Source organism: Tenrec ecaudatus, chromosome 4 (genome assembly GCF_050624435.1).
Source record: "Tenrec ecaudatus isolate mTenEca1 chromosome 4, mTenEca1.hap1, whole genome shotgun sequence".
Classification (NCBI taxonomy): domain Eukaryota; kingdom Metazoa; phylum Chordata; class Mammalia; order Afrosoricida; family Tenrecidae; genus Tenrec; species Tenrec ecaudatus.
In genome coordinates this window covers 550634-566587 of record NC_134533.1, presented here as the reverse complement: position 1 = coordinate 566587, position 15954 = coordinate 550634, and the positions used below count along the sequence as shown (strand labels likewise).

The 15954-nt window shown below is 60.7% G+C and overlaps 1 protein-coding gene across 1 annotated transcript; it reads right to left on the bottom strand.

Annotated features, from left to right (window-relative positions):
* Positions 1-1713: 1713 nt before the first annotated feature.
* On the bottom strand, positions 1714-11847 carry B4GALNT4 (beta-1,4-N-acetyl-galactosaminyltransferase 4). Its single transcript, XM_075547935.1, has 20 exons — positions 11618-11847; positions 9423-9526; positions 8855-8950; positions 8659-8754; positions 8479-8569; positions 8301-8401; positions 8158-8225; positions 7833-7911; positions 6762-6828; positions 6502-6636; positions 6315-6424; positions 6139-6239; positions 5966-6063; positions 5012-5891; positions 3332-3636; positions 3101-3254; positions 2926-2998; positions 2669-2822; positions 2260-2386; positions 1714-2034 (listed from the first exon to the last, which is right to left on the bottom strand). The coding sequence occupies exons 1-20, from the start codon at positions 11766-11768 to the stop codon at positions 1917-1919; spliced, it is 3108 nt and encodes a 1035-aa protein (XP_075404050.1). The 5' UTR covers positions 11769-11847; the 3' UTR covers positions 1714-1916.
* Positions 11848-15954: the final 4107 nt, after the last annotated feature.

Sequence of the window (15954 nt, the reverse complement as noted above, 5' to 3'; positions counted from 1 at the left end):
AGGGCACCTCACCACAGCACTCTCAGTACCCATAGTCTTCACTGTGAAGACCAGCTCATTAGCATATGTGCAGGCTCACATTTAAATAAATAGCTTCCAAAATCTAGGATTCTGGCCCACACTCAGCCCATAAATGGTTCTTCTCCGAGGTGCGCTACTTGGGAAGGAACCCTGCTGTTGGGTGGGTTGTGCATTAAGCTACTAACCACAAGGGCAGCAGTTCAAAGGCCCATCTCTCCTCTTGAGGAAGATGAGGCTGTCTCCTCCCGGAAACAGGAACAGGTCCCACAACCCTACAGGGCTGTCAGAACGGATTCCATTGTTGACTTGCTGACGTCTCTGGGGAGAGCCCTGCCCGCACGGTGCTTGAGGGTTCTGCTGTGGCACAGCTCAGCAGTTTGGGCCACCTGACACGCCCCAGGAAGAGGGGAGATGAGTTGCTTCCACACAGAAGCCCCATGGGACCATCTTAGAGGGTCTGTGAGCAGAATGGGCTGGTGCCCACACATGTACCTGCTAGATGATGCTCTTGTTCCCGTCTCTCACCTCCCACCTGGGCACCACCCATTTGTCCTTTCATCTCACTGTGTGCTGCTCAAAGGCTGGAGAGCACGTGACCACAGGCCAAGCCAAGAGCTGGCCACTGGTCGCTGGATGGGCCAGGGAAATGGTTGCGCAGGAACCCTGGGGGGGCAGGGACCAGCCAGCACCTCCCACACTGAGACTGCTGACCCCTACAACAGGGTGATAAAACTGAGCCACAAGATTTGTGGCCATTTGTAGCAGCAACAGGCAGCCCACACCGGCCCCGGCTGCAGGCCCAGCACGGGAGGAGCTGGGTCTAGTCTGGCTGCCTCTGGATTCTCAACTCTAGATACACATAGAGGAGTCTGGTGGCACCATGGTTTTGAGCTGGGCTGCTAGCTGCAAGGTCTGCGGTTTGAAACCACCAGCCGCTCTGTGGGAGTGAGATGGGGCTTCCTCCTCCTGTAAAGAGTTATGGTCTCAGAAACCCACAGGACAGTTCTACCGGAGTCGGCATCGACTTGGCCCTGTGTTGAGATGAAAGGTGACTGTCCCTAGGACATGTCCCTTCCTGACCCTTGCGGGAAGAAGGCCCCTTCACCTTAGAGGAAAAATGGGGTGGACTAGTGGACACAAGGAGATGCCCCTCACGTCTGCTTGCAGTGGGACCAGGTTCTGAGGCTGTACAGATCCTGCCCTCGGGGTGAAGTCTGTAGCCCTTCTGCTGCAGGTGCCCTGCATGTGGCAGGATAAGGACTCAGGGCTGACTCGTGGGTGGTGGTTTTGATGTGGACAGAGGGTCACCTACAGCCAGGGACCTGGGGTGGGGGAGGCTGTCGTTGGGGTTCAGGAAGGGGTGTCAGGTGCATGAGGACAGTGGCCAAGGCCACACACTCTCCCCAAGAGAACACAGGGGCCCTGGTGGTGTGGTGGCTACTCATTGGGCTGAAATCCACGTGGTGGGCAGTTTGAAATCACCAGCAACAGCTCCCGGGGGGGAAGAAAGACAGGGCTGTCTACTCCAATCATCACCAGTCTTGGAAATCCACAGGGGGCACTAAGAGCCCACATGGACTGCATGATGGTGAGTCTTTGCAGTTTTCCCGCAAGAGAATTAGGCAGAGGGAATGTGTCGAACTAAAAAAAATATTTCATTCTGAATAAAAAACAGAACAGACAGAACTCCTGGAAATCTGAAAACAACGTCATCACTACCGCGAAATTTCACAGAAATCATGGCGCAGTGGGGCCACGCCCGCTGCGCAGCTGCCTCTCCAAGGCGGGCCAGAGAGGGACAGGCAGTATGGCTGTCCCTGCCGTCAGCCCTACCAGACCTGTCAGGAGCCGTGGCCGGCAGGGCGGGGAGGGGCCTCGTCGGCTGGTCCCCGAGGTCAGTCTGTGCGAGAGCCCTTCCGGCTCCGGGTGTCCCACATGCCCCGCTTGGAGTGGAAGTAGTGGAAAAAGTGCCGCAGTCGGAGCCGCTCCACCTCCAGTCCGGCCTGCAGCACCCTGGGTGGTGGGTGGGGACGTGAGGGCGGGGCCTGCTACACCCAGGGGGTGGGGCCGAGGGGATGTGAAGGCACAGCCTGCTGGATCCTGGGGTGGGGCTTCTTGAGGGGCTTGGGCCCATGGTCCTCTGGACTGCAGGCCTGGGTAAAGGCTGTGTGTGTGTGTGTGTGTGTGTGCGTGTGTGTGTGTGTGTGCGTGTGTGTGTGTGTTGGGGTGGGCACCCACCTGTCCAGGAGCTCCCAGTCCTCACCGCCCCACTGGTCTCGGAATTCTTCCGTGTTCATGCCCCCAACCCGCTCGAAGTCAGACTTGTAGATCCCGAACAGGCCGAAGCCGTTGACCTCCCAGTAGCCTGGGGTGGAAGGGTCTTTCTCACACAGGGTCCTGTGAGACCCCCTCCCACAAGGCCCCTGGAAACTTCCAGGCTCTGGGGAGAGAATCATGGTAGGGTCCATCCGAGGGAGCCCCTACTGGAGCCCAGCATATAACTGTGGGTGCTAGCGGAACCCCTAGCATCTGGTCTCACCCAGGGGTCCTAGAATTACTTGCATGGGTTGCTGGGTGTTACAGGGGTCCTGGGCACAAGAAGCTGCTCCTGGGTGGCACTGGCCTGGGCTGGGCCAGCACTGCTTACCTTGTGGGTCTGCTGGCGAGCTGCCGCAGCCCAGGCGCATCACCACAGGCGCAAAGGCCAGCTTGCCCTCCACACAGTGCTTCCGGACGCTGTCGAGGATGCTCACGGGAAAGTGAATGTGCAGGTCGCATAGGAAGACGATGCTGCTGGAGTCCTGCGGGACCGCAGGGGCTGAGCCCCGCTCCCTAGTCCCCGCCCACCCCTCAGCGCCCCGCCCTCTCCTGGGAGCCCCGCCTCCGCCCGCCGCCCCCAGGAACCTGGACAGCGTCCACTCCGGCCTGCAACCCTGCTGAGCGCTCGAAGTTGCCGGCTCGCCTGAGGTACTGGTACCTGGGGCAGAGAACATGCAGGGAGGTTCGGGGCAGGAGAGCGGCCGCCTGCAGGCAGAGGCGTTTAGTTCCCCCAGCCCGCCCACCTGGGGAAGCCAGTTACCCGGGCAGCCGCGCCGCCCGCAGGGCCTGTTCCACGTCCATGTCGTCGCTCTCAAAGTCCACCAGGATGATGCTGAAGCGCGAGTCCCCGGTGCGCGCGTGCAGTGAGGCCATGTCCGCCAGGAACTGCACCACCCAGCGCGCCTGGTTCTTTACTGGGGGAGGGGGCAGTGAGCGCGACTCCGCGGTCAGCGGGATCCCCCTCCCAGGGCTAGCGGGCCACCCTGCACACCTGGCACGATGAAGTGCACCATCACATCCTGGCGCCAGGCCAGGCGCAGAGGCCGGCAGAGCTCCGGGCGGCCGTCTGGGCGCACCGAGGCGAAGGAGGGTTCAGGACTCGCTGCGCCCCCTTCGGCTACGTCTTCCTCTGCGTCCCCTGTGGCGCGGGCCCCTGGCAGCCGCAGGAAGACGTACTCGGACAGGCGCAGGCGGCCGCCCCCACGCTCCTGCAGCTCCAGCTCCAACAGGAAGCGGCTCCCGCGGGCCGAGTCACGGCGCTTTTCCACATTCACAATGCGCAGGAGCGCAAAGCGCCTACGAGGCGGGGCCGGGTCACTGCAGGACTCTGGAATCTGCATATCCCTCACTGCCTTTGGGGCACCCCAAACCAAAGACACAAGGCCAAGGGTTCCACGGATAGGCGGGAGTGCCGCTGGCGGACCCAACTTTCCGCACCCACCGCCAGCAGCTCCTAGAAAGCAGGGCCGCAGGCTGGGCTGCTTCCCCGCCAGAGGAAGGTGGCTGAGAAGACGCCTCTCCTTGCCCAGTGAGACCTGCTCTCTGTGCCCCTACCCACGAACCTACTCTCCCTCTCATGGTCTCCTCCCCACTCCTCACCCCCACAAGGCAATTCCCTCTTCCTCAACAGCCCTCTGCCCACAGGATGAAGCCCTCATCACAGGGCCTTTCCAAGGCGCTGCCTTGAATCTTCCCAATGCCAGTGTCTCTGTCTGTGGGTGTCCCTGGTCTGGGATTCAGACCCCACCCCCAGTGCCCTGCCCTCCCCACTTTACTCTCCAGCTGTCCTCATTAGCCAGCACTTCTACCTGGAGCTCACTGCAGAAGCCCTGGCAACTCAGCCTCCGCTGCCCCCCTCCCACCTCCAATAGAGTTCCCAAACTGGCTAACCTTCTACCCTAAACAGTCCAGGTCTCTACATACTTCCTTCAGGGGTTACCCACACCATCTGGGGCACAAAGGGGTGTCTAGTCATGACTATTCCACTGGAGAGACCCCTTGTACTCACAGGTACAGAGCTCCACACATGACACTTCGGGCAAAGTTGCCCTTCAGCCCCAGGAGGACTGGCTGTCCATCTCTGTCCTGGGCTGCAGCCTCAGCTTATCACTGACCTCAGGGGTCTGCCCACCCCAGCTACATACAAAGGGTCAGATGCCTGCTCCCCTCCTCCCCACCCCACCCATGAGGGCCCCCACTGCCACAGAGCTCGTCACTATTCAGGAGTGCCCACTGCCCAGGAGGAGAGCCTCCACTGTCCATGAGAGCCCTCCACTGCCCACAAGAGAGCCCCAGTGCTCACAAGAGAGTACCACCCACTGCCTTTGAGGCCCAGGGCTGGCCTGTCTCCTTCCTCTCCTGTCAGCCCACTTTCTGTCTCCCCCAGCAGCATGGGGGTGGGGAGGACAAGAGTGGATTCCTGGGCCCTCCGGATGGCAGAGAGATCAATGGGGACAAGGATCTCCTGAGAAGAGCCAGAGGCTCCTGTGAAGGAAGCAGCAGGAGTTGGGGTGGCTGCTGGGGGCCCTCAGTATTAACACAGGTCTGAGAGCGCCTTGTGTGTCAGGGGTGGGGCACTAGACTGGAGAGGAGGGCAAGGGGCCCAAAAGAGAGGAGGGACCTAGGGCCTCCAGGCATGAGCTAGCATCCCTGCCCCTGAGCCTGGCCGTACCCGCCATGGCGTGCATTGAGTCGATCCATGTATTGCGCCACCACGTCCACGGCCTCAGCCTCGGCCAGTTGCAGGTTCCCTGACACATTGCAGCGCAAATCGTTCCAGTCGGAGCGCAGCAGCTCGAAGTCCACAGCAGCCACACTGAATGTGCGCTGCCAGTCAATGGACCCTTCTCGCCAGCGGCCCTGGCGCTCCTCGCCTTCCTCACTGTCCTCGGATGTGGCCTCATTGCTGCCAGGGGCCCCACCTTCCTCCTCCTCCTCCTCCTCACCCTCTCTAGGCAGCTCCTGCCTGGACACCTGGGACAAGCTCAGGAAGGAGGTCACAGGCTCAGAAGATGAGTTCGAGTCTGCGGTGGGCGCCAAGAGTCCTGGTGTGCGTGCTCGATCCCCCCGGGGAGCCTGGGGGACCTGTATCCGGGCCAGAGGGAGGCTGGTCCTGCGGCCGCGGGGCCGGACTGGCCGTGGGGGTGCCCGAAGCTGCACCCTGGGCAAAGGCCTAGGGTGGAGGAAGACACCGGGGAAGGGGGCCCAGGGGGGGGCGCGGGGTCGAAGGGGTGCGGGGGCTTGACGCAACGCATGTCTGCCCGGCCGCACCCTTGTCACATACACCTTGGGTGGTGATGGCTGGGCCTTGGTGTGGGGGCGCCGAGCCCGGCCCAGGAAAAGTGGACGGGGAGGTGGCTGGGCGGCCCAGCTCAACACCCGGGAGCGGCGAGAGGTCCTGGTGTCCAGGACCTCAGGCAGTGTTGGTGGCCAGGAGGTCGCCCCAGCCGCGGTGGGAGCGGCTAGGGAGGGGTGCTGGCTGGGTGGGCCCGTCGCCTCAGAAGGCTCCGAGCTGTCCAGCAGTGCGCCCTCGTCCTCGTCGTCCAGGAAGTCTGTGGGGAACCTGGTTGCAGTTATTGCAGGGTGGGGGCGGGGCGGGGGCGGGGGCGGAGGGGTGCTTACCCACCGTCTGGGTTGAGAAAGAGAAAGGATCTGCGTTGCACTTCGGCCTCCTCTCCATCCAAGTCTTCCTTGTCCATCTTCATGTATTTATAGAACCCGAACCTGGGGTGGGGTGGGCCATCAGAGGCTCTGCTCACACATGGCTGCCCCACCCTCCGCAGGCTGCCCTGCCCCTACCTTTCCAGGTACAGGGGTGACTCGCGGTAGAAGCATTTGTTGTCCATCTCCATGTGCGTGAGGCGTGTGTAATCATTGGGGTAAACGAAGGACAGGTACACCTGAGGGTGAGTGGGAGGGCTCAGGGCGGGGGCTCAGGGCCTCAGGGCTGGGGAGGATCTTGGGCAGGCACTTACAAATTGTAGCCCCTGGTATCTGGCGATAGGGAAGTCCTTGACCACGTAGGTCGGAGAGTAGGCGCAGGCCTCCAGCACATTTTCCAGGTGAGCAGGCTCTAACCGGGGAGCTGTGGGAAGGGGCAGCCACAGTGCATCTGGGTCCCGGGGCCCCACACCCGCCCACGCCCCTGTCACCCCCTCTCACTCAGGAAGAATGTGTCTCGCGGATCAGGCCGCAGCATGTCGGCTCTGGGCTCCTCTGGTAGGCGCCCTCCCCCCACGTGGCTGGCGGGGGACTGAGGGACGTGGGCCACGTGATCCATCTTCAGAACGGCCTCATCTGGGGGGGGGGCGGAGGGTTGTGTGGGTGCCTCGGCTGTACCCAGAAACTTCCCTAGCCCCCCCCTACACCCAGGAACCATGCTTAGGAGACCACTTCACCCACACCCCCTGCCCCCTCTGCACCTGTATAGAGGGAGATATGGGCGGAGTCGATGACCTCAAACTTCAGGCCAGGCAGGAAAGCGCGCCACTGGGGACAGAGAGAGTGACCAAGTCCTGAGGGTGGGTGTCTGGAGCAGCAGAGGAGCAGGGGACAGGAGTGGGGTCTCTCGAGGGTGTGGGCAGCACAGAGGGTGGCTGGGACAGGAGTCCTGTGCCTGAGAAGGGGAGCTGGGACGAGGTGGAGTGAGACCCAGGAGTGGTGGGGGACAGGGGCACTCCGCATTTCCTGTAATGCCTGGCCTGCCTCATCCCCCACTCCAGCTCTGCTGCTCTTGCTGTCACACAGCAGAATCCCCTACCCATCGGTTTAGGGGAGGGCGAGTGGACTCCCTCAAGCAGCTGGTCAGCAGGCGCTGTTCCTCTTCCTGGTCCCCTCAAGCTGTCTATCCTTCTCATTCAGGACCCTCAACTTCAGCGGGGTGCCCCCCCCACAGCCTCACTTACAGAGTTGAAGTGGAGTGTCCCACGCTGGACACGCTCTCCTCAATGGCAGTATTCCTGTCCCCACCCTCCAGTCCCACTGCCACCCTGGTAGAAGCCTCCTTGCCCTCTAGCCCCCAATCTCTCCTGTTGTCCCTGAAATGCCCATCTGATCACTTCCTGCCCTGGGCGCACAGCCTGGGCTGTTGAGGGGCCCTGAGGCCCCACTGACCAGGCATTGGCAATTGGGAAGACAGGGCCATCCTGCGGGGGGAGGGGGGGATGTTTACCAAACACGATGCTCATCATGCTCTCTCTCCTGGTGTCTCCTTGGGGTATCTGACCCTCTCTCCAACTTTGACCCTAGGGTCCTCTGACCCCCTCCTGTAAAGGCCCTTCTGCCCCAGTGGCTGCTCCCCGACAGGCTCCCCCCACTCCACCCCCAGGGGCTGCACTGTGAATCCCTCAGGGGCTGAGCCTGGGGTCTGAGAGACTGGGGTTTCAGGTGCATGCTAAAGTACGGGCAGGCAGAAAGAGGGGAGTCCTGCATGCAGGGGGTTGGGGCTCAGGGCAGCGTTGAGTGGTTTCGGGAGACCCTCAGGCCACACTCACGCCCACTTCTACGTGGTCCGAGCCTTGACTGTCCTGTTTGTGCAGCAGCTCAAAATAGTACCTCCGGGAGGCCATGAGCCTGGGGACACGGAGAGTCAGGTCAGGGACATGCCTGCACACCCTACCCAATGTCCCCAGATAGAGAAGGAGCTGGGGAAAGCAGGGCTCCCACACCTCTCCAAGCTGGCCCTGGGGGAGGAGGGTGGCGCATGCTCAGTGGTTCCAGGTGTGCTGGAGAGCTGGAGAGCTTTCTCCTCAAATACACACAGGAATACACATGCAGACTTGCACAGGTGCCCCGCCCCCCCCCCCCTCGCCTACTCACCTCCTGGGCTTGGACATCTGGGAGCTGAACTTGGAGAACTCTCCAGGAGCTGTCCATTCCGAGCCGCTCTGGGGATGCAGAAGAAGGCAGTTACCAAGCACCAGGAGGGGCCAGTGGAGTGGGCTGGGGGCTGTGGTAATCACCTTGCCCACAAAGGCTAGGAGCTGGGCGCCTGCAGGGCTCTCGTCGGGGCTCAGCCAGAACTCGGAGTTGTCATCTGAGGCCACAGAAAACTGGACGTCTCCTAGGCCACAGGACAGGGGCTCAGGGCAGGCGGCCTCGGCCTCTCAGACCCCCACCTGGGCATCCCCACCCCCACACCGTCTCTGGCTGGGTGGATGAAGCCGAAAATCCGAAGTCCATAATTTTTCCACTTGGGGGACACAGCCAACTTCTTTACGGTGGTGCGAGTCTGCGGAGAGGGGGGCGGTCAGTGCCCTCTGACATTAGAGCCCTTTCACAGTCCTACCCACCGGCCACGCGTCCCACCCTTGCACTCACGTGGGGGAAAAGCGGGAAGTGTAGATTCCTCCTCAGGTGACCCACAGCACCCCCACACCAGTCCTCGAACACGTGCAGGTTCACCTGGCCCTTGTACTGGGGGTGGGGTGGGGAGGCGCGCCTTAGCTTCAGCTGCAGCCCCCACCCCCACCCCCACCCCTGCTGCCCCTCTCACCATCTCCCCAGGCAGTCTCACCTCCTCCCGCCATGGGGGGTTATGAAGAGTCAAGTTCAGTGGGGGTGGCCTCCCAGGCCCCCCAGGAAAGCGTAGGTTTGGGTCCTGACCTTCCACCTACAGGAAGAAAAGACACCGGGGTTGGAGCTGAGAGGCCAGGGGATGCCACCTTCACCAGCACTGTGGGTACACACAAGCACACTCAAACCAACCCAGAGACACAGGGCAGGGCACACAGGCAGGTGTTCTTGCATACGCACCTGGACAGAGAAGCACCCACACTTGCTTTATACCCAGACACACTGAGCCGCACTTCACAAACACCCTTTCCACTGAAACCCCAGGTATGCTCACATGTCCACACCCCAAAGCCTGCACTCCTGGCAGCCTCGCCCTGCCTCAGAAGCACCTGTCCCACAGGCAGACACTAGGACCCACTGCAGCCTTCCCCAGCACCTCCTTCACCCACACTTAGGCGGCCAGGTTGGAAGCATCTCTCTGTGTTCTGTACATGCAGGAGCAGGAGTCTACACAGATGAAATGTGGCCTGGCTGTGGGGACGTGCCCTGTGCCCAAGCCAGCTGCTCACCGCCTGCTCCTCCTCCCGGCTCTCACTGGAGTCCTCGGCCCTCTGTGTGGACAGCGCCGCTCGGACGCCTCGGCCCTCAGTCACACCGGCCAGCTTCTCACTGTCTGCTGTAGCACGGAGCTGTGTGAGATCCTGGCTCTCTCCAGGCCCCCTGCTGCAGTGCAAAAGGGGTCCCCCACTGAAGCCCCCCCTCACCCCCACCCAGCTGGGCAAGTGCCCTCTGCCCTGCCCTATCACTTGATGGGGCAGTCTCAATGGCTGGTGCTGGAAGTTACATGTGTACTATGTGGGTGAGCGCACCCCCAAAAATGTGGAATCCCTAGAGAGACAACCCCCTTGTAGGACCTCCCTTCTGTAGTGGGCAAGGTCTGTGATGCCTCCCTTACCAGAAGTGAGAACCCAGGGTGGGGCCAGGTGGTTGGGTAATAGGACCCCTATTCTTCCCTGGCCTCTGACTGCTACAAAATATGGTGGGGGCCACCTCTGGCCTTGCTGTCCTTAGGGCAAAGCAGTCCTAGCCAGAAGCCTGGATAGGAGGGGGTGTCCCTGCTGTTGGAGGGTCCTGACCAAGATGACCTCATAGGGAGATTGTCCCATGGGAGGGGACCAGGGGGCACATCCTAAGTCTCTGCCTGCAGACATTGCCTCAGTCAGGGACAGACCACCACTGTACCCCAACTTTTCACGAGAACTGTGGACCACCACCCATCTCCGGGTGCTTCCACACTCCACTTCTGAGCCCCTGAAGGGGAAGTTTACCTCTCCTCTCTGTGTCTCCTCCTGGTCCCCTTACCCAGTGAAGGCCTGCTCGTCCACCCAGGCTGAGTCTGTCTTCGTGCAGTTGTGAACACTCTGTACTAGGGTCTCTGCTCAGGCAGACCCCATCTTCGGGGAGCCCCTGAGAGGTTCCCAACTACAAGTCACAGCCAGTGGAGTGAAGCCCAGGCCTTCAGTGGGGTTGGCAGCTAGATGCCCACACCCAGGCCCCGGGTCACCCAGGATGAAGCCAACCCTCAGGACCCATTTGGATGACCCCTCCTGATGGACGTGTGACAAAGACTCAGGGCCAGGAGTCCCATGGGTGGGGTTTCAGCCCAGATCCAGGGCTCTGGCTGGCTGCTGGGCCAGTGTCCCGAGCAGCGGCCCAGACTCTGCATCTCCCTGGACTCCTGCCCACACCAGAGACCAAGGGCAGCTGATCGACTTCCCAGATAGCCCCCATGGGGCATAGGAGACTCGGGAGTGGGGGCTGCTGCTAGGAGAGTCAGCGCTGGACCTGTTCTGTGCTAGTGGGTCAGCTAAGGGGCTGACTGTGCGCTTGCCAGTATGTGTATGGTTTAGGGACCCAGTGGTACCAGGCTTCTCAAGATGGTGGCAGTTTCAACGTGCAAGGCCTAGGGGCTTCTATGATGCCAGGTGAAGGGTGGGCAGCTGAGGGCAGGATGGGACTTTGGTCCCTTGAGGGGAGGGGTTCAAATGTTCTCAGTCTGGAGGCCATCTGAGGGCAGGGCGGTGTGGGAACAGGCTGGGGCTGTCTTGTCCTGGAGGAGGGTTTCTGCTTGTGCACTGAGGTCCTCTTCTCCCCCTCCCCAAGTTGAGGGCCCTCTGCCTCCACCTCTCTCATCCTGCAGTCCTGTCTGGAAGCTCCACTTCCTTGACCCCCTGAGCAAGAGGGACAGGATTCCAGAATTCCGCCTCAGAACCTCACTCGTGCATCCACTTTGTCCCCAACCCCCACCCCTCGCCCCATCCCAATAGAGCAGGGAGGCGCGGCTGCTAGGGAGAGCTCATTCAGCAGCCCCCATAGCCACGCCACCCCCCAACACACAGGTCTTAAGTCCCATCACAGGTTCACCTCGGGGGGCCTCCAGGCAACGTCCTTAGCTGCGCAGGTCAGTTCCCCTACGTAGCCCCCTCCGCCCCCCCCCCGAGTCCGAGGCTGATCTCTGGACCCAAGAGCGGATTCGGACAGTGGGCAAGGCTAAGGAGGCGCAGGGCGGGAGGCACTGCTGGACTCGCCTCTGGAAACTGGTCGCGCAGGGCGAGGAGGGGCGGGGGCAGCCGAGCGCCCCGCCCCGGTCCAAGCCAGGTGCGGGGCCGCGCCCCAGGGCCGCCCGCGTCCCTCCTGACGTCACGGGACAGCTGGGCCGCGCCCCTGCCCGCGATGGCCCAGCTGGGCGCGCGTGTCCCCGTACCTCGCCCGTCGGCCCGGCGCTGGCGCGGCGCGCGACCCTGGCGGCCCAGGCTCAGGTGCACGTACGTGAGCCACGCGGCGCAGGTCACCAACAGCAGCAGCAGCAGCAGCTTGATCTGCTTGCGGATCTTCTTCACCGGGAGCCGCGGCATCCCGCCCGCCCGCCGCTCCTGGCCGCGCTCAGCGGCGCCGCGCCGGCCCCCGACCCCCGCGCCCGGACACCCCGCGCCGCATCCCTTGGCCGCCGCGGCCGGTGCCCGGGCCCCACCGGCTCCTTTGTCCGCTGCCGCGGCCCCGGGCGGCAGCTGCCCCTCCAGCTGCCCCGGGCTGCGGGCCGGGTGGGCGTGGGCGACGACTCTCGGCGGTGCCGGGCCCGGCCGGCCGCCGGGCGCGGGCTCCACTCTGCTCGGGGCCGCGGCGGGACCGAACCGTGGCCGAGCCGCGGTGCTACCCACCGTGAAACGGGACCCCGGCCGGCGCGCGGTTCCAGCCAATCGCCGCCCGGCCTGCGGCCCCAGAGCCAATCGGCAGCGCGCGAGGGAGGGGCGGGCTGTTAGGGTGTGCCACCGCGCTCCTCCACGCCGCGCGCGCATCCACCTGGCAGCGCGGGGGCGCGGGGCTGGGGGGCCGCGGGGGCGGAGCCCGAGGGGGGTCCGAGGCCTGGGTCCGGGAGGGAGGCCGCGGATGTTGCAGTGGCGCTCGGGAGTGCTGGTGGGGATTGAGGGGCACAGGGGGAGGAGGTAGGCGGATGGGTGGACGCTAGGAACCTGGGACCTCGGGGGACGGATATTTTCTCCAGCGGATCCCGGGGGTATACAGAGAGCGTGTCGGCAGGACACAGCCATCTTCACTCTATTACTGTGGGGGCGAGGGGCACGGGGTCCCGCCGGGCCGCGGTGGGCCTGGGGAGCGCACCGAGCGGTGCAGCGCAGCTCTGGCTGCACTGACCCAGGCCCTGGCGGGCGGAGTCAGCACAGGCCCTGGAGCCGCGCGCTCACGGAGGGGGCTGCCTCGGTTTCTCCTTTAAAGCGCTAGCCCGTCCCTTCCCGCACTCTCACCATCTTTCGGCGTGGTGCGTGCGCACGTAATATTGCGCGGAGCAGTAGCTCAAGCCTTTGTCCAGAAGAGGTTTCCTTGGTCCTCAGCAGCCAGGGCTTCAGGGCTCATAGCAGTGGCCCCCTAGGCGGGGCCCTGGCAGAGAGGACAAAGCAAGACTGTTGAGAACCCAAGCGTCCGGTGGTGGAGTGATGAAGTGGGGCCACTCAGCGGAGGACACCGATTTCTGTGGGTCTGCAGCCAGGGGACACTAATGGCCTGTGACCCTGTTGGTTTGGACCACAAGGAAGTAAGTTGAGTGGGCAACTCTGGCACAGTGGCCAGCCAGTCATTACTTGTGCCCACAGCAGTCTTGAGAGTGAGACTTATTTCTGTCCCAGGTGCTCTGCCTGTCTCCCAATCTGAACCACACAGGGTGACATATGTTCCTGTAACTAAGTGGACAGCAGGGCCACCTAGGAGAGTCCTCTCTTGTCAACCCAGCATGCATTAAACTCACTGCTGGGACTCACAGCGACCTTGTAGGACAGGCTTCTCCAGACTCTGGTAATTACGGGGCTAAACCCGGAAGCAGGAAGGTGAAGCTGGAGGACCACAGGCCCAGGGCTGCAGGCAATATGACAGGTTGTTGGCCAGGTCCAAAAAACCAGAGGCTGACCAGGCCGAGGCAGGACCCATAGTCAACTAAGGTCGAACAAGATTTTCTACAGTATCCACTTCCATAGGAAGTAGACCACACTTCTGAGGAAATTCCATCCGGCCTGGGGCCCGTGGTGGCATTTGACCAGTTTGCACCAGTTCAGCAGAACTGACACTTTTTCGTTGAGTTTGGTGAGCCTGTTAATGCTGGTAACTGGTGTTCTCTCTGATGTGGGCGGCTGGGCAGCCACCCAATGTGGAGATCACAAATGTACTCACGCTCATGCGCACAGCAGCATACTGTAAGCACATGTAGTGATGCTTATTCCGTCCACAGGTCTAACAAATCAGCGGGGACTCTGCTTGTCATATGTATGTATTCATTTCATGAAGCTCATTGCATTTTCTGAAATACTGCACTTCTATTCCCTGTGTTTGTTACTTCAGTAAACAGAGAAAGGGGGCCACACGACCAGAGGGTGACAGACTGTCATCCTCTCTGCTTTGGGGAATGCCCCAGATTCCCTCAGAATATTATGAGTGAATTGTGATATCCCGAAAGTGTTCAAAGAGCTAAAAATACGATCAGAACAATTGCTGTAAGCTCAGCAGAAGGCTGGTTAAGGGTAAATCACACAGCCGTGATGCTTGGATAAAAGCAAAGAAGATTGCCAGCAGGGACGCAATCGAGAAACAATATGGAAATGGCTTAAATGTCAATTTTATTGTTTTGTCGGTTGTCATTTAATATTTTTTCATTAGCATTTAAAAACTCATAACCTAGTTTGTGTGCCTCTTTTATTGTATTAACCGTATGAAGTAAAGCACCCTTGATTTTCATACGGGAACAGCCATCAGGGCAGCAAAAGGGCTGTTAAGTGACTTGCCTCCCACCGCAGGCCTGGAAGTGAGGAAGTGAGCTCCACTGAGGCTCTTTCTTCTTGTTCTCTCATCTCCGCTTCACAACCGCGTGTCCCACAGGACACGGCACAGGCCACCCGTGGGTCCTGAGTTTTGAAATGTCTCTTCCTTGCTTCACTGTTGGGTCAATCAACTTGGGGAGGAAGCAGGGGTAGGGAATGGCTGGTTTGGGCTTAATGCCGACCTCTGGGCCAAGGGAGGAAGGGTTGGGAAGAATGCAACGGTTTCCATTGAACCTTAGGGCAGAATGCCAGGGAGAAGCTCCCGGGGAAAGAAGTGCTATTTCCAGGGGAAAGGGGAGGTTCTGGGATAACCAATGATTTTTCTCTATTGTAGGCACAAATGGGCGCCCTGGTGGTGTAGTGGGCTTCGCATTGGGCTGCTAGTCACAAGGTCAGCAGTTCAAACCCACCAGCCGCAACTTAGAAGAAAGACGAGGTGTTCAGTCCCTATGGAGTATTACGGCCTCAGAAACAACAGGGCCCAGTTCTACTTTGGCCAAAGGGGTCACTGTGAGCTGGAATCAAGCAGATGGCATTTTAAAAATTTAAATCAACTCAAATCAAGTGACTTCAAAAGAGCGAGTGGGCTTGAAGTGAAGAAAGTAAGATTCTTCAAAGTGCCCACCACTTATGAAGGAGCAGAGCCCCTCCTTGCAGGCTGAAGCATGATGTCGTGGCTGCAGGTGCAGTGGAGAGAGGTTGGTCTGCAGACTCTGAATGCTGTGTTTGCAACCTAGCAGCACTGCCCTTGAGCAAGTGAATTCACTCTCCTGAGCTTACACAATGGTGCCACCCGCATGGTGATATTAAAGGGATCAGATAAGAGACCACACAGGCATCTGGCAGGATATGCGATCAGTGTTCCTGGCAGTGAGGTGACTTGATCCCGGCACTCCTGACTTAGAGGCCAGCACCCGGTCCGTTCCCATGCACAGGGCCTTTGAACCACCATTGCTCCACCCGAGAGACTGACCACAAGTGTGGCTTTCCCTGGCCTCACAGGAGCTGTTCCAGGGTGTATTAAGTCATCTTCTCATTTCTTCTTCCCTCACTTGATAACCTTAGTCATGGAGCTGAAATCATGGCAAAGCTAACCTTGGAGATTATGTTGTTAATGATAGGCCGGTGCCATTAACCCCTTGACCAACCCATGCAGGGCTGAGTTGGAATGCTGGCGCACACAAGTGCAGTGCCCTCTCTCCATCAATGGCCACCCGTTGAGAAGGTGGATGGACACAGACAACATTCATGTGAGAAGGAGACCGGCCTGCTGAGGCCGATTCCTCTGAAAGCAAGATGGGCTGTGGCTGAGGTGACAGAGCTGAGAGTGGCCAGACGGGGAGGCAGTGTTTGCCTGCCAAGGAGGTTCCACCTCACTCAGCCTTCCTGCCGCTGTCACCATTCCAGCAGCAGCAACAACAATCTAGAGCAGCAGTTCTCAACCTGTGGGTCACGACCTCTTTGGGGGCCAAACAAAACCTTTCACAGGGTCATCTGACTCATAATTACAGTGATGAAGTAGCCAATGAAAATTGTGTTATGGTTGGGTCACCACACCATGAGGAACTGTAGGAGAGGGTGGCCGCATGAGGCAGGTGGAGACCGCTGCTGTAGCTAAAGCTCAGGAACCTGCAGCAGTTCCATGCTTGGCCCACAGGGTCAGCAGCTGGGCGTCCCTGTAGTTCTCCCAACAGTGCTCTCCTCGTAATGGGGGAGGGGG

Coding starts and splice junctions, on each gene's coding strand:
- B4GALNT4 (XM_075547935.1), bottom strand. CDS start 11,768: ATGCCGCGGCTCCCGGTGAAGAAGATCCGCAAGCAGATCAAGCTGCTG. Junction 6,829..7,832: donor CGGACCACGTAGAAGTGGGC/GTGAGTGTGGCC, acceptor CTCTGTCCCCAG/TGGCGCGCTTTCCTGCCTGG. Junction 3,637..5,011: donor CTCAATGCACGCCATGGCGG/GTACGGCCAGGC, acceptor CCCGCCTCGTAG/GCGCTTTGCGCTCCTGCGCA.